The sequence below is a fragment of the Cariama cristata genome, unplaced genomic scaffold (assembly GCF_000690535.1).
Source record: "Cariama cristata isolate BGI_N322 unplaced genomic scaffold, ASM69053v1 scaffold8653, whole genome shotgun sequence".
NCBI lineage: Eukaryota > Metazoa > Chordata > Aves > Cariamiformes > Cariamidae > Cariama > Cariama cristata.
In genome coordinates this window covers 5,544-27,961 of record NW_009610097.1, presented here as the reverse complement: position 1 = coordinate 27,961, position 22,418 = coordinate 5,544, and the positions used below count along the sequence as shown (strand labels likewise).

At 43.4% G+C, this 22,418-nt stretch overlaps 1 protein-coding gene across 1 annotated transcript; it reads left to right on the top strand.

Annotated features, from left to right (window-relative positions):
• The first annotated feature begins 7,722 nt into the window (after positions 1 to 7,722).
• Positions 7,723 to 15,916, top strand: LOC104159766 (uncharacterized protein KIAA1958 homolog). The gene is given in 6 exon segments (XM_009697761.1): positions 7,723 to 7,789; positions 7,905 to 8,000; positions 8,672 to 8,802; positions 10,258 to 10,318; positions 13,882 to 14,064; positions 15,111 to 15,916. Coding segments are annotated over 6 exon segments (1,344 nt in total).
• The last annotated feature ends 6,502 nt before the right edge of the window (positions 15,917 to 22,418 follow it).

The following is a 22,418-nucleotide window of genomic DNA, read 5'->3' as shown; positions in this document are numbered from 1 at the left end:
CACATCTGCTGGCTCTGTGCAGAGCCAGAGTGGGCATTGCTGCACCACTCTCCAAAACCCGAAGCCCCAGGGGTAGCGTATCAAGGATACCCCTATCAGCCAGATGTCTGCAAGCCAAGAAGGGGGAAGGCTCTAAGCACAACTAAATTATGGTGCTTTCCCCATGGACAGTATATGACGGACACATGAGGCTGCGCCGTATCTTCTCAAGGGTTTCAGAAAGCTAAGGGCCACCAGGGACATCACTGCTCCACCACTTTCACTGCAGCATAACTTCAGCCGGCAATGGAGCGGCCCTTCCAAGGACAAGCCGGGTTTCTCTGAGCCCCCAGCGAGTTGCGTGGTTGTACTGCTTCCAGCTCCACTCATGCAAACCAAGCATCACCCCATTCCCTCCCACTGCGTTGTCTCTGGCTGAGGCCCTGGGAAGCTCTGCTGAAGTTGTCCTCCAGCACATCAACCGTTCCTGAAAGCAGCAGACAGGCATTTACAGTGGTGAAATGCTGGGAAGCTAAAAAGCCGCAGAGCTTAGAGACACTTGTGAGCTTTTTGAACAGTTTGACAGTAGCCATTCACCGGAACATGTTCAAAGCATGATGGTGATGTCTAAAGCTTTAACTCCTAATCTGATGGGGGAAAAAATCAGTTTGGCACAAAATTTGCTCGTTACATGAACTGATGTGTTTTAACATAGTGTCTAGATTCTCTGTCTCAAGCAAGGAATTTGTTTCCTCTGTTTTCTCACTGAATTGGTTAATGTTAGTTGGTAATGCAGACAAAATTTTATTTTTTTTATTATACAAATGCCATTAAATGAGTTGTCTGTGCATTGGAAATGGAGTTACTCCATTGGAAATGGAACTATGGTTTCAAAGGGATTAGGATGCTTTTGCCTAATCTTTTATTCTTGTGCTCAGCATTCATTACAGAGCCGTTGCTAGTATCTGAAAAAATCAGTACCTTTTCAGGTTTCAATTTGATCTTTTGTAATTAATAGAGGTTTCATTCTCAGTGTTTAAGAGACTGGTGAGGTAGGTGCTACCATTGAAATTCAGTGGGATAGAGTTTCAGTGGGAATGCATAGAGGTGTTTATCTCTTGCACAATGCTTCAAGAATCTGCCTTTGTGTTTTTTGGTTAATACTGTTTTACATGTCTGTAAGCGTCAAGAAAACAGCCAAGTGAAGGGAAAAGAAGAAAATGCAAAATGTTTTGGACAAAAATTTTGTATTGTTCTTACACTAGAATACTAAACTCTTAACATTAATTTTACAGATACTATCTTTGCCACTTCAACTGTTACTTTCGTGAACAAAGACTACTCTCTAACATTCCTCATGCCTAGAATTTGATCTGCTTTCTGAAGGCTGTAATCTTGCTGAGACTGTCCTCCTTACCATTATAGCATGTTCTCAGCTGGCCTAAATCACGTGTAGCCTTAAGCTACTGCAGCCCTGGTCTGCCCCACATTGCTCCTGCCAGAACTCCTTCTTCTCTTCTACTATCACGCATTTAATACACTTACTATATGTCAAATTTCCAGCCTGAAAACAAGCCAGTGCAGGAGACACACTTCAGCCTCTGTATCTTCAGCAGTGGATGTAAAGTATAGATACAGAAGTGAAGGCAATAGTAACTGGCTTCAAACTGATTTTGATAACTGTTTTGTAGGAAGACAAATCTTTCCTAGTGACTCTGAGGCTGAAGGTGCACTGAACAATAACTGCAGTGTAAATCGCTTTGTGGAGGCCTTTGTTTTCTGCATGGTGCTCAAGGTTCAGATCTTACAAGCTTTGCCTTCTGCGAGAGCTTTCTCTGTGAGCAGCTTGCAAGACTGGGTTCCTCTGCAGAAGGCTGGGTGCATGGATGTGAAATGCAGATGCAGAAATATCCAGAGCATTCAGGGATGTGCAGAAAAAACGTGACATGAAACGTCTTAATGGAGTCTGAAAGCTGTCAGGGAAGAAATGGTGAGAACCTGGTTTTGCTCCCGTTTATGGCAGTGCCTGCAAGCCAGATGGTGCTGCTGCTGGAGAGGATGTGGTGCCAGTTCTGCAGAGCACTGTGAGAAATGCATGCCCGTGCTACCTGCTTCCACCCAGCTTGGGGTGTTAACTGCACTCGACCATAAGCGCATGACAAGCCCCACTGGAACAAATGGGTCTGAGGCATGCAGGAAAGGACACCATATGGCCATAGTTGCGTTGTCAGCGTTTGCTTTTTGTCCACATGACCCACCTATCTCAGGGTCATCTTGAGACCTGTAAGGGTAGACCCAATACTCAAGACTGGAAGAAAAAGAAGTGGCAGAATATCTAAGTGTGATGAAGATAGTAGAAAGGCAGTGAGAAAGCCTGGCAAACACAATGGAAGTTTTTGTCTTTTTTTTCTAAAGAAGGCAAGCATAATCCTTATCCTTTAATATCCTACTTTGTTTTGCACTGGAATTAGAAATCTTTTCCACTTGTTTTAATTATCTGCTGGCTTTAACTCTGCCTTTGAAAAGCATTTTTGCTATGACAACCCTTGGTCTCGTGGTGAGCAGTGCTAGGGAGAAACAGCTGAAGCTTAGCTTTTAGCTTTCCCTGCATGCAATGTTTAATGTTTCTAATCTTTTAATGTGAATGTGTTTCCTCCCATTTTGTAAATTGACAAGATTAGCACTGTTTCTTCCAAAACAGCAGTGGAAAAACTTATTTTGCTTAACTGTAACCAAATTTCCACCTAACAATGTGAATTCTCCTAAGTGACCAATTAATTCTCAGAGTTAAACCTCTGTCTAAGGCTAACGTCCACTCACTGACTTTAAGACACTTTTTTAAGAACAGTTTGTAAAAAAGTAGATTTTGTTAATTCTTTTGTTTTGTTTTATAAGAAAAAGATTCACTGTCTTGCCAAATAATTAATAATAATAATAGTAATAATATTTCTATGCATTGTGAGAGTCAGTGATGTTGCTGTTGAAGTTTTGCATGTTTTCTAGATGTTCTGACATGTGTACATTTATGTGGTACTTGTAAAAATGCTAACCATTGCTGCTATAACCACCACTGTTGTAGGTAACTGAAAACTACTACTAAGCTGTGCCAGTTAGCAGGTTTTTTGTGTGTCATAGTAAAACTCTGCGTTCTGCTGTTCATTTCTTGTTTTATGCCAGTATTTAGTGCCTTCTGTAGAAGGAATCAATATGTTGTGGTAGACAGGATGTGACAAACTTCTAATATCTTGTTCTGCACAGATGATCACTTACCAGCTTGAAGCTTAAAAAAAAAAAAAAGTAAAAAGAAAAAAAAGAAAATCTCTTGAACTCTCCATCTTTCTTTAAAGTGTCTTCTCATTAATTTACATTTGGGGAAAAAAAAGAAAACACAAACGTAATAGAGCTTAAAAGAAGCCATCTTCCCCAGCTACACTTCCTGCAGCAGCAGTCTGCCAACTGTGAAAGTGAGGGGTGTGAGGGGTATGAGGGAATGCGCAGTACCCAAATGTTCCTGTTGGGAACAGATCCAGTGATTAGCCAAGCCTATTCAAGTCATTGCAGAGCATGCTAAAATGCCACTTAATGAAAGCAATCCTCTGATTACCATAAGAAACTGTTAGCTCTCATAACAGTTGTGGGCCTGCTCTTGTAAACAAGTGTCAGCCTGGTCAAGTGGTGGATTCCAGTCCCTGTTCCGCCTCCGCTGAAGCCACGCATTGCTGCCAAATGAGACTTGGATGAAATTCAAGCCTAAGATTTTTGGTGGTGTTCTTTCCAACTGCTTTCATGGCAGACAAGCCCTGTTTATCAAAATTCTGACACTGCATTTTCAGTTCCTTTTTCACCCTCTGCTTAGAATCTGGCAGTATAGCAAATATCCACATGCAAACACATTCGTTTTGATTTTGATAAGATTTTGACAGGCTGAAATCGTACCATACTGTAATCATACAACAGAAAAAGGCAGGAGGGAAATGTGAGATGTTCATCTGTCTAGTGCATTTCCCAGCCACCAGGCATTGTCAACTGTACCTAGGCTGGTCTTTAAAATAGTATTTTGTATGGAAAAAAGACTAACCATTGGTTTTCCATTTCTACTGAGAGATGAAAGCCTGTTACAAGTCTTGAAAAGACTTTTCAAATCAGAATACCAAGTTGCCAGAAAACTTGTGTGATTGGAAAAATACAAGTGCATTGAATTCATCCTTACAGGTACTGATCTAAACCATCTCTGTTCCCCAGGAAGACAATTTACAGCCCTTGTGATGTAAAATACTTCCAAAAAAGAAGTTTGTGCCAAAATTTTCAATGTAGCTGCTCCTTTTTGTGGTACCCAGGACATTTACAAAAAGCAATATTAAAGGATGCAGCCCTGAACACACCGAAAATCATCACATCTAGTAAGTCGCAAGCCAGTCCCCCACAAATTGATGAATTTGAAAACCCCAGCTGAAGATGTAGGCCTTCCACAAGTGATTAGGATGCTTAGAAGCCTTTTGCAGCACCTCAGTTCCCATTTCTTGGAGGGAATAGGGCAATTCTATTCAGCAATGTTAGACCCTTTTATTGTTCCTTAAAAAATGGTAGCTTCTTCAGGCTCCTTCTGCCAGATCAGAAGCCAGCTGAGACCAGTTGCAATGTGCTTCTCCATCATTTTGCTTGTCTAGTAGCCATTTACACATGAATGCGTGCTTCCACTAGTATGAGAAGAGTTTTGACTCTGCAGAACTACTGCCTATGTGGCCCTAATATTAAATATGCAAGGCAGTGATACACAGTCTTTTTTCCTGCATTTCTTCTATTTATAGCTTGATCTGAATCTCCATGGTCCCACCAATTAGACTAATTGTCTTGCCAATTGGTCTTCCTAGGTTCTTCTATGTGTTGGCCTAACTTGCAAAAAAAATGCCTTACATTCCTGTAGCATAGCAACTGGTTTTATCCCGTTTTCTTCTCTTCCATTGTGAAGCTAGGTATATAGATATATATCTGCATTATCTTCAGTTTAAATTTGAATGAGGAAAGCAATCAATATTCTTTATTTAGCACTTCGCACGCTGGAAATGCAGTTACAGGTCTAGAGGTGTAGACCTAACATTTGGATTCAGGCTGCTGCCTGTGTCATGTCAGAGTCTCTAGTGGCATTTGTTTCTTTTCACCATGGTTAACTGGTTTTAAGACAGAAAATGGCTGATACTAATGTTGCGCTGGTTTAGATACCACCTTCCAGGCACTGTGATGCCTTCAGTGTACATGTTGTCAGTCCTGTAATTGCTCTTGTAATTGCATTTTGTCTGAAGTGCATTATATTGTAGGACAAGCTTGCTTTTTTTTTTTGCCTTTTTTTTTTTTTTTTTAGAAAAAAACTGTAGCTTAGGCTGTGCTGCTGAAAGGAGCCAGGAGAGAATTGTCCATCCAAACCTCCCCAATGGACTTTGGGGACTTAGCTTTTTTTAGACCCCTTTGGAAGCCCCAGCTGTAATCAGCTACTTAAGGCAGCAGTCTTAGCATGTGCAGTGCTATATATCTTCCACTCAAAATGCAGTTTTCTGTACACAATGCACCTTCTTACACAGATCTCTTGCCCCTGCATTTAGGAGATTATATATACAACTGTTTATTAGGGAGAAGTGATACTTTGATGCATATTAATGCATTCAGCTCTGCAAATCTAGAATATCTGAGGGGAAGGGAAAAGTTACTGGATCGTTTTCTGAAAACATGAGCAAAATTGTCAACTACAGTCCATTTTTAGAGCTACCTCTTCAACTCCATTGTCCTCAAAATACCTTCTTTCTGGAGTAGCACAGCGACCTGAGAAAAATGAGCAAAAAGGCTTCGCTGCTATAAATGAGGAAAGATTTCATAACCTACTTTGAGCCCTAGATCCCCAACTGGCTTTCCAGGGCTGGTAATCTGTTTACTTGTCAGCTAGAGAAGTTTGGACCCATATGGATACCATATTACTATTTCTGCAGCATATTTTTAAGAAGCGAACTTCATACAGGATAAGGTCCTTTACAGATGAAGACCAATATGGTCAATAAAGTTGTCTGTCACTTGTGCCAGTTGAGAACTGTTTTTTTATTGTGTTGTTTTTTTCTTTTTTTCTACTGCAAGACACTCCACTCCTCTTTAATTGTGATAGAGTAAACAAATGTATGTTGTACTGCTGCCTGACACACTTCAATCAGATGTCTCTTTGAAAAATGCTCTTCTGGCGTTTGAGTACAAAAGTACCCTTGATAAGAAGAAAGTAAAACCAAGAGGATTTCTTGTTTTTGTTTTTTTTTTTTTTTAATGGTGTCTGAGTTTCATTCCTTGCTCAGTTGTCAGATAATTAGGCTTTTGAAAAGAATTGATTCAGTTGTGTGCTAATCAGACTATGACATTCACTTTTACTGATGTGCAAATTCCAGAGATATTTTGGTTTTTAGTGCACTTCAGCTCCATTTTTATTCCCTTATGATGATCTTGAAGAAGTCTAGTTCTGCTGCGTTAGAGATTGATTTCACTGTCCATACAATGTTTGCTACTATTGTAGTGTGACTTTTATTTTCATTTTTAAAAATTTGTATTGGTACAGCCTTAAACTTGCAGAATTAAAGACCATTTAAACAATAGTCAAGATAGTCATTGATGTCTGTGGTAAATGCATGGTTTATTCACAGCATTTTGTCTGTAACTAGGTGTAGCAACCAAGACTCATGTATTTAATAAACTGTTTTCTGCAAAGTTGACTGCTTTCTTTCATCAAGTGAAATCAATTTACTTGGCATTTCGAAGCATGTTGCATAAAAAAAGCACGGTGCTCTCTCGTGCTTTTCAAGTACGACTATCAGCATAACTGGGAAGTTCCCATGGACCTGTGATATATTTTGATTAGCACAGTGCAAACAGGCTGACGAAGAAATAGTTGCTGTCATAACATCCTTAACTTCTGGGATTGTGCTTCAGGAAAACAAATGACTGCGTAAGTCCTTCCCTGCTCAGGAATGTACCTACAAGCAAGCTTGACTTGAACCATGTGCTCATTTAATCTCACTTCAGTAGGACTGAAAGCCTACCTCCTGAGAGCCTTTTCGGATTAAAGTAATCTTCCTGAACCTCATCTGGTTACATCAATTCCAAGGCACAGTTTGGCTTGAAATTATTTATTTTGCATATAGAGTTTCAGCAGTAAGGTCTGCTCTCCACAGAGTTTTGTTTTAACATTCATCTAGAATAAAATTAAATGTGCATCCAGGGATATGCATCTTTTAAGATCGTTGTTTGTCAGGTCTAAATATTCTCTGTTCTAGAGGTTTTAAAATTGAAGAACCAGAAAACTCAAGCTAATAAAACTCCTATATTGTGAAAGAGAAGCATCCCATGTGGAAAAATCCCTTGACAGCTCCAATGAAATTCCACTGACCTGCGGTTCATGGGATGACGACTGTGTTGGAGAAGGTCAGAGTGTCTCAGGTTCTGCCAAAGGACCATGAGAAAAAGCAAAAAGCCAAATCCTTCAGGGAACTGCCATCTAGGGAACAGCAATGTGTTTGTGTTGGTGTTAGGACATCAGTGCAGGACAGTAAGAGCTAAGTGACACCATGGGTGAAGTATAGAGGAACAAGATTTTCGCCAGGTATTCTGGGACTGCATTTCCATCACCTGGAAAATTCTGCTAAATAAATCTTGATGCTTGGTGCTAGCAGTGGGACTGTGTGTTGTTGCTCAGCACAACAGCACATAAAAGGCGTCATGTCAAAGGTCCTGCCGTGGTCCCAGTCACAAGTGGAAAGAAAGAGGCCTTCAGATGAAGAGAGAAGTGAGGCATGGACAGGTGATGGCCACGGGCTACCAGGTGCTTTGGCTGTCTGTTGCAAATACACAGTAAACCTGTTGGATTAAACCATGTAACTTGGATTATGCTGTCTTCACAGAGGTTGAAGATAATGTGCTTTCCTTTGGTCTGAAAGTGAGTATGCAGGTGGTGGTTAATGTTAACATGGTTAATGTGGATTCAGCTAAGCAAATTGGTAAAGTTCTGGTAGTTCAGCTGCTTTCGCTTTTCCCTTTGTACACTGACGTAACCCAGATTGCCACTTTAAGAACCACTGTGCTTCCATGAGGTGGCTGCGTGTCCTCTCCTCCTCCTGCTATACCCAAGGATAACCAGCAGCAGTGTGCACATGTTGTGTACAGTCTTGCAGGGTTCAGGCCTTCTGGGTAGCACTGTGGAATTTGGCTTGGGCAATCTGGAGTACTTCCCCGGCATGATCTCAGAAACGTGATGAAGTCTCCTGTTGCAGCTGAATACGTCTAAACATTGTACTCAAGACATTGCTTAAGAATATTGTGACTGCAACTGATGTGGAAGTTGCTTGGGGACATTATGCCACATTGCCTCTTCAGGTAGGCTTTGGAGGTGGCAAAGTGGGATCTGTAACTCGCTGGTGGTTTGCTTTGTGATACACACCGAAGACAAATGGAAATTGACAGCTATCCCTAGAAAGATCTGCAAGACTTCTTTTTAGAGTAGCCTGGTGGCTTACTGTATTTCAACCTTCACTTCTGGTAGTATTGGCTAGCTCTCTAACCAATTAACTCTCTCTAATTATTCTCAAAGAGAATAATTAGAAAGAAAGGAAAAAAAAAAAGACGACTATAAGAAGATACGGCTATTTGTATATGCACACTTTGTTCTAAGGGCCAAATTCCTACAGGTACCCTGAAGAGAATGCACACGCAAGACTGGCGGCACATGACATGCTTATTGCTGCTCCTCTGAAAGCTGTGAGGAAACGACACCTGGAAGAGACTGAAGACAAAACCCTGCATGTAGCATGATTATTCACCTCAAAGGTCCTCACATACTTGCAAGTACAACATTTTTAGTTATTCTTGTCCCTATACAAAATGGCAAACAGAACAGGACTGGAGAAAAACCTGCTTCAAATGTATACCCAGGGAAAGGCAGGCAGAAGCATTGAGTGTTGAGATAGGATGCTGCCATGGAGCCATTAACCCTGTAATACAAGATGATGCCATTCATCTCTATTTGGAAGGAGATTTCTGTGTGTCTGGACCTTGGTGAGGGACACTCAGAAATGTTCTTGGAGGCTCAGGATGGCCAGATGTTCTCACGTGCAGAGGGTTGCCTGAGGAAACTGTTGAGCAGACAAGCATCGCCCATCCTGTAAAACCAGACAGGTAAGTTGTATCCTCTGCAATGCCATCTGCTATGGGAGTCACCTCTCCATATCATCTGGCTCTATCCTTCAGCCTCCTGGATCTGGAGCCCCCTGGAAGAGCGATTGCTTACACAGATGTAAAATGTGGTCATCAAACTGCTCAGCAGAGCAGCAGTCAGTCAGGCTGTGTTGGCACTCTATCCGATGCCTGGTGCCTGCAAGGCAGCAGGGAGCATGGGAGCGTCTCCCTGCTCACCTTGTGAGAGCTGAGCAGCCTCTAAACAGCATCTAAAGTCCCTGCTGTTTCTGCACAACAGTGGCATCTGCCAGGAGCCTGTGGCATGTGTCAGCATCTTCGCAGCATGGGCTAGCACAAAAACGAGTAAAGACGTTGTTAAAGACAAGTAGAATCTGGGGATTTTAGGAACATCCTGATATGGCAGAGATCTTGATCTTCTTTATTTAGGGTAGATTGGTGGGGGTTTAGTATGTTTGCTTCCACAGAGGGAGGATAAATAGTCCTCCGGCTTTTCTGATATAGTGCCACTGAGACAGTGACTGCTAATTTGCAGCATGAACAGCAACAGGCGCTGTGTAAGGAACTGCCTTTGCTTTAGGGGAAGAATGCAGAGATGTAAAGACAACTCAGATCTGAGACCTCACCAGTTTTGATGGCACCTTACTAGCTCATCTGGCAACCCTCCTCTTCTCTCACCAAACACACACACAGTACAACTCCTGGCCTCAGCAGGGAGCACAGCATTAGGTGTCTAGACATATACTGTGTGCATTTCAGCTTAAAAGGTCTGGCATGGAACAGCTACAAACCAGCAGATAATAGCACAGTTGTCTGCATAGATGTAGGGTGTGTGCATGTTTTGGCAAGCAATGACAAATATAACTGTTTTTTTCCTGTACGATGTATCATCTCAGTGACAGAAGTTTGGCAAGAGGGCTTGTGCCTGTGCAATTGGCCGTTTTGTGTGATTTTTGAAGGATTTCTGCCATGAGTGTGGCATCAGGTGAACTGAGCACAAAGACGACTTTTTCAAAGGAACCATCATTACTGAGTTGTTCAAGTGCTGTGTTTTCACATACTTAGCCCGCATCCCCTGAACTGTTGGTTGAAAATAAGCCCTCGAGTAACCTCCAGGAAGAAGGAGGTAAAAGGTGTATTAGGGGTGAGGGAAAAGGACTCTGAGATTTAAGTGCAAGACCTCCTCCATGTTTGTTAGTTGCTCACGCTGTACCTACAGCGGTACTGAGTCAGGACTTGTTTTCACAGGCAGCCTGTGAGTTACGCATGTGAAAATGCAATCTTGCGGGACTTGATCCAAAACCTGTGAGTGTTGGTGTGATTATAACCCAGAGCAGCACCAGTGTTTGCAAAGCCGTTTCGGATATGGGATGTGTGTTCCTGGCTGCTGAATGTTTTTCAAAATTCTGCCTCACAGGTCCCAGAGGGAACTCCTGTCCACTATCGGTAAGGGTGTAGGTTTTGTTAGTGCCTCTTGGTGGTGACCCAACACCTCTGTCAAGTACTCTGCAAAGTATTCAAACATCGTTTAAAACCCTTAGAGCATCATCTGACCACTGACAGGCAACGTCAGGCAAAGAGCTTTGTGCTTTAGTATGCAACCACTGAAGTCAGCGATGAAGGCAGGGTGTGAATACCCTTATCTTTAAACAGAGCCCGTGCACTGGTGCGCTTTCCAATCAAGATCCTGGCCTTTTTCCAGGACTTCTCCACACTGTCCAAGAATGAAAGGGATAAACTGTTTTCTCCCAGACAAAAGAAAGCAAATATTCATTATGCTGATAAAACACAGAGGAGCAAGAATGATCTGTTTCCTGCAGGAGTCGAAAACTGGGTAATTCCTGTTCCAGCCTTCTGATGATACAACACCCTTACAGATGGGAGCTGATACATGCCTGCCATCACTATGCCATCATTTTATTTCATTTTTATTTTGTTAGGCTAAGACTCCTTTACTGCAAATATTATTGCTGCACGCTGCTCACAGTAGTCATCACTTTCTGATCTGACTACATTTTCAAGCCTTAGAGCAACACGTGCCAATTTGGGTAGTTTATGAGGACAAGGTGTCTAGTGGGAAGAAAAGGAAAAAGTGATACAGACCTTAATGGGCATCACCGTGCATAAGGTATGAAACATGCCTGAATGGCCATCTGTGTATCCTGTTCTGGTGCAGCACTTGACTCACTGTCCCCATTCAGGACTGAAGTAGCATGAATGAAAAACTGTTACTGTTAGCACTATCCATTATCACAGCTCAGCTCAAACCAAATGCCCCAATTTTGAATATCTGGAATTTGGAAAAATCAGGACCTATGACTTAATTTCCTAGCAAATGATACACCCTGCCTTGCAAAGCCAGAAGCAATCTAAGTCTCTGTCTTCTGTTGTGGTTCAATAAATTGCCCGAGTGATACTGTGATTCAGGAAATGGCCACCATAATTTTCAAACCGAGCCCTGTCAGAAGTTCATTAATGCCTGTGGGATTAATTGCAGTATGAGAGCTTCACTGAGGCTTGTGCTGTTATATCTTCCAGGGCAACTGGCATTGTATGGCTAGGCTCTTGCTTCTAGTAGGCTGTTTCCCAAAGTGCCCTTGATGCTGTCAGTAGTCCTTGGGTGAGCCAGCAGTGTGAGCCGGTGGCAGCTCATGAGTCAGCAATTTCAGAAGCAGAGTGGCAAGCAACTTGTGGGGAAATGTGGTGTGGGGGTGAATGTTATCAATCCATAGGCTGGGAAAACAAACATCCTGGGAGGTGCGAGGCTTTATGGAGGACTGATCTAAGATTTGCTTATTGGTAGGGGGCAAAGAATGCCTGAACAGTCATTGCGAGAGGGTTGTAGCAAGGCTTGAAGGCACAAGGGGGCAAACCCTTGTCAAGGAGACTGCTGGTGACTCAACAGTTTGTTATGTCCCTGAGCATCCTGGCCTTTATTTGGCAGAGTTGTCTGCCTAATAACTCATTGCACAGAGCTCGTGAAGCCACTGACCAGAGGAACTTCCACCCAAGTTCATGCCACATGAATTTGTCACAACACCCCCATTCTGCAGCACCATCCCTGGGCTAGCAGGAGAGCAAGGCGGCTGCCAGGCACCACAGGCAGTGGTCATCAGCACAAACCGAGGAGGACCACAGGCCATGAGCAAAGTTTGTAAGCACATCTCAGTTTAGAAAAAATACTTGCACCCTACCTTTCAGACAGAAATGAGTCCTGGTTTTGTCCACTGATTAGCTGCAGTGTACAGAAAGAAGAGACGGTCCTTTCAGTTTGTGAGACCTCTGCCCCTGGATGGGCTTGCACAGCAATGTGCGCTTTCCAGATGTGCCCTCTGCATAGCATGCTTTTTTCCAGCAAGCTTTCTTGTAGTCTTCAGGAGGAGACCCTGGGCTGCCACGGGTCTGCAGACCACAGATTGAGGACTCCTCTTATAGAAGTGTCCAGAGCTCAGAGGATCAGACAACATGCTTATGTTGTTAGCCTGTGCATGGTGCATCTACTCAGCTTTCCAGCTTGTTTTGCTTGTGGTGCATTCCTCAGTTGGGTTTATGCAGTTCCTTTACCTTTTATATACTATATTAACAGCAAAAGCTGCAACAATAGAAACATCTTTTTAAAATCACCTCGTCCTAGTGTGCAGAGTTACACCTCTGGGGCTGCAGTAATGGTCAGCTGTGCCTGCAGAACTGAAGGTTAGAAGGAGAAATCAGAGAATCACAGAACAGTTTGGGTTGGAAGGGACCTTAAAGATCATCTAGTTCCAAGCCCCCTGCCATGGGCAGAGCCAACATCTCCCTCCTCTTGAGTGTACTGCCTCGTCCCTTTTCCTGCCATGCTGAGATGGTCATCGTGGGGATCACTAGCTCAGTGCATGGATGTTCAGAGCAACCTTTCACAGTTCACTTACATTGGGAGGCAAAATCCATCAGTTTCAGCCTTGTGAAAAGTATAGTGGATATAATAAAATTATAGAGATTATAGTGGTATCATAAAAATATATTACCCTTTCATAAAGGCTATTAAGTGGCTGAACATCTATGAAAAAGTTCTCCATCAATCCTGTACTTTCGGTTCCTGTCCGTGGAGCTGAGGCTTTCCTTTTAAGAAATGCATATGGCATGTCTTCCCTTAACTCACGTTATTCATCATGATGCACCTACCTTTGGTTCACTGAAGCAACAGGACCTGATTTTGTTGTGCCTAACAGGGAATATAAAATGAGTGGAAAATCCTACTTGGTTAGCATTGCCTGTCCAGCTTGCACAGACACCCATGGTGGTGTGACACACCAGCAGCAGAGAATCAGGCTGTATAGGACTAGGACGAGTTTTTCCCCTGCTCCCGAGTCAACTAACAAAGGAAAAACCTTTGCCTTTGTCACCCTCCACTGTTTCAGCAGCAAGGTAAAAGATGCTGTGTTACTCCCTCTCTATTACTGGCTCTGTGTGGCAGGACATTTTTAGCTTTGCGGCAACCTTAGGGTGACTTCATGATGGTGCCCCTTCTGCTGCATCTGAGTTTTCAGTGCAGAAACTCATGGGAAATCATCAGGGAAGTGTTATGTTTCATCTTTCTTAAATTCCTCACATTTTGTGAAAAACACCAAGTTTCTCTTAACCAGAAATGGTGCCAGCACGTCACTAGGACAAGCTACTTTTATCCTCTTTCTTTCTTGATTTGTTTTCTAGCATATTCAACTAAGCTCAACAAGTTTCCTATCTTTAATATCAATGACAACCTCAGGCTCCTGGGTATCAGTGCTGTGAGCCCCAACACCAAGGTCACCCGCTATGCACTCAATATGTGGAGATACTGGTGCATGACCAAAGGACTCCAAGATTACACAGATATCACTAACGTCAGGAAACTTAGCAAAATACCATTTTTTCAGTGATGGGAGCCAGCCCCCCTCGTCAAATGAAGTTGTCATAAAGTTTGAAAAGGGGTGGGATTCCAACCTTATTTACATCCTTGTTGTCTTGGGCACCTTCCAAGTTTCTCTTAATAAAGCTGTAACCTTTTCTAATTCACAGTCTGTTACCTTTATGGTTGAGCCAGTAGCTTGGAAACCCAGGGTGATACTAAAGATTTCCATGTACATAACACTTGTACACAACCTCGGCTTCATGCTGCCATGTGATAAGATTTCATGCTGTTACCCTAAGGACATACTCTTTGCATGATTTCTCCTCCCAGAGCTACCCAATGCAATTCAGAGCATTTGAGGATTTTTCTCCAAAAATGGACTACTAGCAAAATCAGTGTACACCCCAAAAATAAGGACTGTGGCTAAGGGCCAAGGTACAAAAAGCTCCACTTAGGTTTTATAACGTTAAGTTTCTCTGTTAGGTTGAGCTAAGCCATTGGCAGGCTAAAGAAGCCTTACTGGCAGCCTGACTGCATACTGACACCCCATGGCCAAAAGAAGAAGCTGCTGCTGCTTCTCCTCTTTCTCCTTCTTCTCCTCCTCCTTCGCCTGAAAAGTTTCACATGTACGACATTACTGCAAAAATATGGAATATTACACCCAAGTGGTAGGTCACACATTTGCACACAGTCACCCCTCAGTGTGAGTGAAACCTTCATTCACTTCAAAAAAGCCAGGAATTTGGTTCTTTTCATCTGAATCTAGGTTTCTACGGCTGGCACAAAAGTGGTGCCAGCCAGGGAAATGCATCTGGTCTGCCTGAGCATCCTTACACCGTGGGGTTTCATTGCATCTCATTTGTTCAGATAAACATGTAGCCTCTTCCCAAGACTGTAAGGCTGCCCAGAAACAAACTTCTGGGAAGTGTGCAAGCCTCTGCAGGTTTCTTCAGACAGAGCATGGAGAAAGCCTAAACATGTTGTCCCCACCTGCAATGCATTTCCTTCCCAGAAGTATCTTGACACATCTTTCCCCTTCCTCTTGTTCCAGATCCCAGCAGTGAACTCAGTGAACTCCTGGAGGACTTTTACATCACCATGAAGAAAACAGATGGGTCTGCCTTTCTAGCCATGTCCCTCCATGCTATCCGATGAGGCCTGGACTGGATCCTCAAGAATGCTGGTGCTGGTCTCTCCATCACCAGCAGCACCTTCAGCTCTTCCACCAGAAAGCTCAAGCAGAAGCTTAAGGTCCTGAGCAAGGCTGGGATGTCTGGTGCCCGCTCTCACAATGTTGTCAACTTCTCCCTTTCTGATGAGGAAGAGATGTGGAGGAGAGGATGCATGGGAGATGACAGCCTTGTAGCCCTCCTGTCCACAGTGCTGAAATAAAACAGCCAGTACCTGAACACGTGAACCTTACAGTAGCACATGGACTTAATGTTTGGAGACACTGATTTACTGAAAGACTCCCAGAACAGGCCATTTTTTGCCAGAACGGGTAGCATGAAGCAAGAAAACAGGGTGAATGCAAACAGAACATGTTACGGCCAGATCTACCATGAGCACTCAAAAGGACACGAGCTCTGCCCATACTGCCTTCTCTGCAAGTACATGTACATACACCAGCCCCCATCGCAGATGGAGGCCAAGCCTCCCTTCTGCCTGATGGCCCGCAAGGGGGTCAGTGGCATGGGAAACATCTGGTACGAGGAGCAGAGGATGGGGCTCTGCTCCCTCAGAGGTGTTGTCCCTAAGCTGGTGACGAAAGTGAAGCCGGAGCACTGTGAAAATTTTATTTTTGTCTCCTTCACTCAGGCTTCCAGGAAGTTTGTCCCTCTTAGCTCCTACCAGTAACTCTACCCTCAATCTGCTCTCACCAGCCAGCATTCCAAGAAAGTGCTGCACCCAGTAGCGTTAGTGTGACGTGAAGATGGTGAGCTGATTTCAAACAAGAGCAGTAAGTGGAATCTCAGTGGAAAAAGTGGAAAACTTCTTCCTGAGGAGGACTGCACATGGTGCGGCCCCATTTTGGGGATGAATGCAGCCTTGTTCTGACAAGCAAGGGGGCGGTGGTCTCCCTCACCTCCCTCAGTGGTCTTCTGAGCAAAGAGGTGGTGGAGAGCTTTTTCCTCATTGAAGTCAACAACCTGTGTACTGTGGATTTTCCTCCTTAGCAAGTATAACTAGGGGAAAGGAGACTGAGTTTTAGGGACCAAGAACTCTTGAAGCAGAAGTGCCTATGCTTTCTTTCAGAGCTATTGGACAAAAGTTGCTCTCTCATGGACCATATTGGTCAATGGTTCACAGTCTTGTTCACTTGTTTGGTGTGTTGTAAATGTAGATACTTTTCAATACCTGGTCATTTACACTGGATCTGTAGTTACTACTAGAAACTACTATTGGCTTTACCAAATAATAAACAAACAAACAGACGAAATTAATTACAGCATCTCCAAAGGACAGCATTTTCAATCAGTCATTTATAAATAGTGAGGACTTAACTCAAAACCCAGCAGTTTGGGGCTGTCCAGGTTTTGAGACATCTTAAAGGGGGCTTATATCAGAAGTCAAACGCTCAACAAGTTTTAAAAATTAAAGCACTCTAAGGTGTCTCAAGTCTGGCATCCAAATTATGTAATTTTCAAAAATCAGTAGTCGGTTGTAAAAATAGTTGCCTTAAACTTTTACAGCTACGGCTTGGTCCACTTTCTGTTGAGAGGAAAACTTCATTTCAGTTGAAGCTGTGGCAAACCTTTAAGTCACAAAAAAAGAAAACCTGGAAGACCTAAAAGAGAGTTGGGGATGTACAATTTGATGAGGTGCAATCTGCTTCTTTCTAATGGAAAGATATGGCTGTTTTTTTCCACCAGGTTGCAGACCTGTGAGAGGGATACTGAGCCCACTGTACAGTCCTTGATTTTCTAGTACTGTGTAACACCTTGAAATCACAACTCCAGTCCAATAGGTACATGATTGCAAAGATAAAATATTGACATTTAGTTGTACTTTTTTTGAAAGGCAGCCTCTCCCTTCCCCAAATTGCTTGAATTCCTTTTTTTTTTAAATACTAGTTTGATTTGTAGGATCTCTGTGTTGTAAAATATAGTACTGCTCCTGTCTTTTAAATGCTTTTGCACTGCATTATTTTAATGTTAAGAAAGTAATTCGCTGGATATTGAAACACAGAGTAACATCAGCTTTAGCAGGGGAAACATCTGCTAGGAGAAGCTGCTACCTACAACCCTCACGGGCTTTGGACATTATTTCCCACAGTCAGGGTGTTTATTTAAGAGTCCGACCCTGGGAAGTCTTGGCAGCCTTTGCTGGAGGAGGCAGAGGATGTTCAGGATTTCCAGACAAGCTCATGTGATGGAAATAGGAACATCTGCCTGAACAGGGTTTCAGGTGTGTGTGGTGGCCATTGCTTCCAGAGGAAAAATGCCCTTTGTCGTAATTTTCTTTTATTTCATGAGTGATAGCAAAGGGCATTCCCTGTTAGAAAACACCATTCTGAGCCCTGCAGAGCAAATCACCAGTTCTGACTGAGGAAAAGCAGAAGCTGGGCTGGGGTAGGGTTTATTTGAAAGGAGCAGAATAAGTTATTCTAACACAAACCATTTTGAAACCTGAGGGCACTCAGAAAATCAGACTCTTTGTTCGGCAACTAATCGAGGCACCTGTTCTTCAGAGGTGTTGACCTGGTGGAGCTCCTCCTGGGGTCACTGCCACCAAGCAGTTCCCAGGCTGGCAGCTTCTGGTGGCTGTTGGTAGTAAAAGTAGTCATGGTGAGGTTTCCTTAGACATGAACAGGAGGTACAAAATCCCAGTGGCTGTTTCTCTAATCTCGAGAAGCTTTTTGCCCTTAATTTATTGGTTCAGTTCATGTGGCTGTTATTTGATAGGTCAGGAATGCTCTGTGGTGGGCTCCAGAGTCCTGTCCCTGTAGCAGCACAGAGTGGAGGGGTTCCTAGAGAAGACTTCAGCTCCCTTCTCTGCCCATGTGCCTGGGGGAAACCTGGCATTGCAGGAGAGGTGGGCACTTGCCTGGGTTCAGACCTCTGCAAACAAACAATTTGTTTCATATATTAGCAGAGGGAACATACAGAGCAGTAGGACTCATTGCTTTAAAGCATAGTGATGGGGACTGCTGTGGTTTCTCTCTCAATGACTGCAAGCTTCTCCCTGTTCCCCCAACAGTGTCAAGGCACTAGGAGCAGTGGCTCTAACTAAACTGCAGTCCTCTGCCCATGCATATGTTGTTTGTAGGAGCCAATAAAGATCCATGGAAAGCATTTAGCTTATGTCCAATATCCCAAGTGGGAGGATAGTTCCTCTTCCATGTCTTGCAAAGGACAGAATCTTCTATATGTGAAAACTGAGTAAATCCCCAGGGCTGGTAGGTGTCATACAATTCAGACTGACTTTGAGTTATTCTGTTTGTGGTCCTGTTCTTGTTCTTCTGCAGTGGCATCTGATACCACAGAGGAAATGCTCACAGTGCATCAGAGTACTATGAGGTGTTTTTTGAATAGTGACATAAAGTGAGTGAAAAAGAGGGAAAAAAAAATCTTACTGAGTGCTATCGTGAAGAAGAGTTGATTTTGTCTCACAGTATGCCTTATTCCTTTCACTGATGTCCTTGAGTTTGACAATTTGATCTCTCTTTTCTCACTTACAAGCAGCGTTTGTTCTGAAATCAAAGCAGAATCACCTTTGTAAATTGTGGAACCATTATGAACTGAATTGTTACAGAAATTACTTGGATACCGAGAAGAACATGTGGAGTTTAACTGTCAATTTTTGTCACAAGGAATATTTGCCTATTAGCCAAACCTCTTCTTCAGTTCTGACGGTCCTTTTTTTCTGGCAGCTCCTCAAATCCATGATCCTGAAATTTATGTTTTATCTAAAAATATTTAATTCATTTGACTTCTTTGGCTCAGTATGTAATTATCTGTATTTCAGCAGCAGTTAATGTGCTCTAAGGAGACCCGCATCGTATCAGTATGTTAGTTTTATCTGAAAGAGACAATTTCCCTCATGAAGCAATTCCTACCAAAAGGCAAAAAGACAAGACCAAAAAAAAGAGGCATGATATGACTTGCCAAAGGCTACAACGTGGGTCAGTAGCAGGGTATGGCCATTGTCTCAGCGCTGTCCACTTATGGCATCCCTCATCTGCAAGATCATCATTGATAAACGCAGCTCCTCTGGGAGTCCTGTAAGAGCCAATACTCAAGAATCACCTAATCAAAAAGAAAATCAAGATACTCAAGAGTGGCAATTACCCTTTTTGGCTATTAACAAATCATCAAATGCTGCAAAGGACAAAGAAACACCCTCTTTGCAACTCTGGCACGGCCCTATTTCCTGCCAAAACAAATATTGTCCCTTCTGTGTCCAAATAAAATTCTAGGTAGATGGGGTTTATGGCAACCTTGCGCTTTTGCAGTGTACTGGAGAGCTAGGCCATGAGTTTTATGTTTCCAGCCATGTCTCACATGCTGGGCTGTGCTCTGTCCTTCCTGAGAAGCTAGCTCTTGCCAACTTCCAGGCAGACATGCATTATTCGGTGGGCGTTTCTTGCACTCAACACCTTCCTTTAAAATACCTCTTGTATTGCAAAATCAGAGCACTTAGCAAATCCTGACTTTATTAGTTTTTGTGGGCCATGGAGGTTATGCTGGCAACGGCATTATTCCTTATTCTGGGTTCTAAGGTAGATAAGATTACGGTTCATTCCAAATTTGCTGTTAATTGCAAGGTTTTTATTTTGCATTCCCTCCCCACTCACCCCAGACCAAACACATCTGGGGCATACACTCACCCTGGCAGGTTACAGAATTACACCTAAGATTATCAAAATACTGCCTAGCTGAGTGACTACCATGATAAGACTTCAGGACTTATGGTTTTGAGGCCTTTGAGGCTTTTCTGCAGTGTGTCAGGTTGGGCAGTCATGATTGCTAGTTACTTTGGAAGACCTTGGCACAGCTAAGAATGACCACCATTGGCACAGGCAAAAGGGGACACGCATACATCTCTCCTTATCAGGGTGCAGCCGTGCACTTAAGCACGTCATAACAAACAGACCTGACATTTTAGTTTTAACATTCTTTGTCATCAGGATGGATGATCAATACAATGTCCTCCTACAATCTTGTGTGCTGGGGAGGGAGGCAGACATTCCTGTTACACAGAACAGAGAACTAAGTAGAGTCAGAGTGTGTGTGTGTATCTTCACTTTGAAATGTGTCCTCCTGACAGCTGAACTTAGGAGGGCATGGAGGCAGCAGAGCATCTGGCATGATGCATTCAGTCCACTTGGTTTAAGCTGAAATTAAAATTTCAATTTTGCTCCAAGAAAATGTTTTTCTCAAGTCAATGTAAGAAATACATTTAATTCAGTTAAGTAAACTGTTCTATTCTTTGGCAGACTTTCAGTTACTCAGAACATTGATTTCAGACCTTATCTGCTCAATACTGTATAGTAAGTCACTAAGCTTTCCTGAAAACCAAAACAAACCCAAAAATGCCACATACCACAGTCCTGAGCCAAGCCATGCAAAATTACACCTGCACATAGGCAGACTTCAAAGAACCTTGCATTTGTAACTCACACGTTTCCTATGCACTCAAAGATGAATGAGAAGGGAAAGTAGTAACAGTTTAAGATGTATCATTTACTTAAAAGAAAATCTCATGCACTGTGCTTTTTCTCCACTCCATTTGTTGTTTCTTTGCCAATCTGATGACTGCAGAGGGCGGAGGGTGGGGGGGTTGGGCGTGGCAGGGAGCAACTTAAAGGAGTTGAACGCTTTCAGTTGCAAGGCTGTAGTCCATTTTGCTGGACTGGAAGTCTTTAACTGCCATGGTGGCCCAGGGGTAGTTGCAATTTTCACTGTAGACAGGCTATTCACTACTCAGAGAGTGAGAAGGAACCACTCCTGTTGAAGACAGACACTGCAACGTCCATGGGGCATGTCTGGCTCATCCCATGGCCTAGACTGAGCACCCTTAAGCAAGGGAAAGACAAAACATTAACTCCCCAGGACTGTAGATCACCAGATCAAAATTAGGGAGGCAAAGGGAGACAGAGCTGCAAATCCTACACTTGCATCTCCACGAAGAAGCCTAAGGCACAGAAAAATGTTACCTAGAAAAAACGCTGCTTGGAAGGACACTCAGGCCAGGAAACAGGGAAATACCTCCCAGCCTCAACCAGCAGCCCCAAGTCCACATGTGGCAGGGTCTGCAGAGTCACAATCAAATATGATATGCTAATTATTCAGTATTTTTCTGCTCTGAAGAAGAGCCTTGCCTTGAACTCTACACCTCCCTGAATAATTTGTTCCTTGATAGAAACAAGAGTTCTCATTATTGGTGCTAATGCTAGGGTGAGACAAGCAACTGGGCAACTGCAGAATAAGAGGCAGGTGAACAGACAATTAGTCAAGAGTGCAGAGAGAAAACAGATGGCATCAAGGAAGAGATATGGATGCAGGAAGCAGAGCAGAGAATCATCGAGCATTCCCACTGGTCCCATTCCCAGGCGTTCCAGGAGGGAATGGAGGGTGGTCAGAGCAGCCCTTCCCAGAGACAACAAGTGAACAGGGGATGGAGAAAGTCCTACAGCTGCAGAGAAGGTCCCTGCCTGGTGGCTGAGGGCCTTTGGTCATTCTCAGGACAGCTGCAGCAAGGCCAGTTCCTGGATGAGCCACCCACTCCTTAGGGTCGTGCCAAGACACTTCAGGACCCACCTGAAGGGGCCTGATCTGACTCCTGTAGATAGGTATGGTGGGTGAGGTTGCTTTTGCTGAGCTCACTGATGAGGTTTGTGGGAAAATGGAGCCTGCCTGGGGAAAAACAGTGAGAGGAGATGTGATCAAGTCATGACATGCTGGAGCAAGAGAAGTCAGGTTGAGCCACTGTAGCTATTCCCAAAAGAGAGCTTCTCATACCTAGTTAAAACACAGTCCCAGAGGAAGCCATATCAGTCACTGATCTCTCAGGAGCTTGGCAGAATCTATCCCAGATCTGCCAGCCAAGGTCACAGGTGTGCTGGTAGTTGGAGAACAAGGTGCTGCGCACTAACTTACTTGAAGAAGTCTCATAGATAAATCAGGAGTATTTTCTGTGCTTTTGGGTTCTTTCTGCCTTCTGCTGCTGCTGGTTTGGAAAGAGAGTCTAGCTGGAAACAGTCCTGCACAATGCGGCTGGAACTTTTTAATCTGGGGCTTTTGAATAAAGCTGTTGCTTTTTAAAACTTACTCCCAATTTGTCAGTGTGTGCTGGGAGCAGCTCAGGGTGAGGCCCAGCCAGCTGGGTATGAGTCCATGGGGCAGATTTCTGCTCT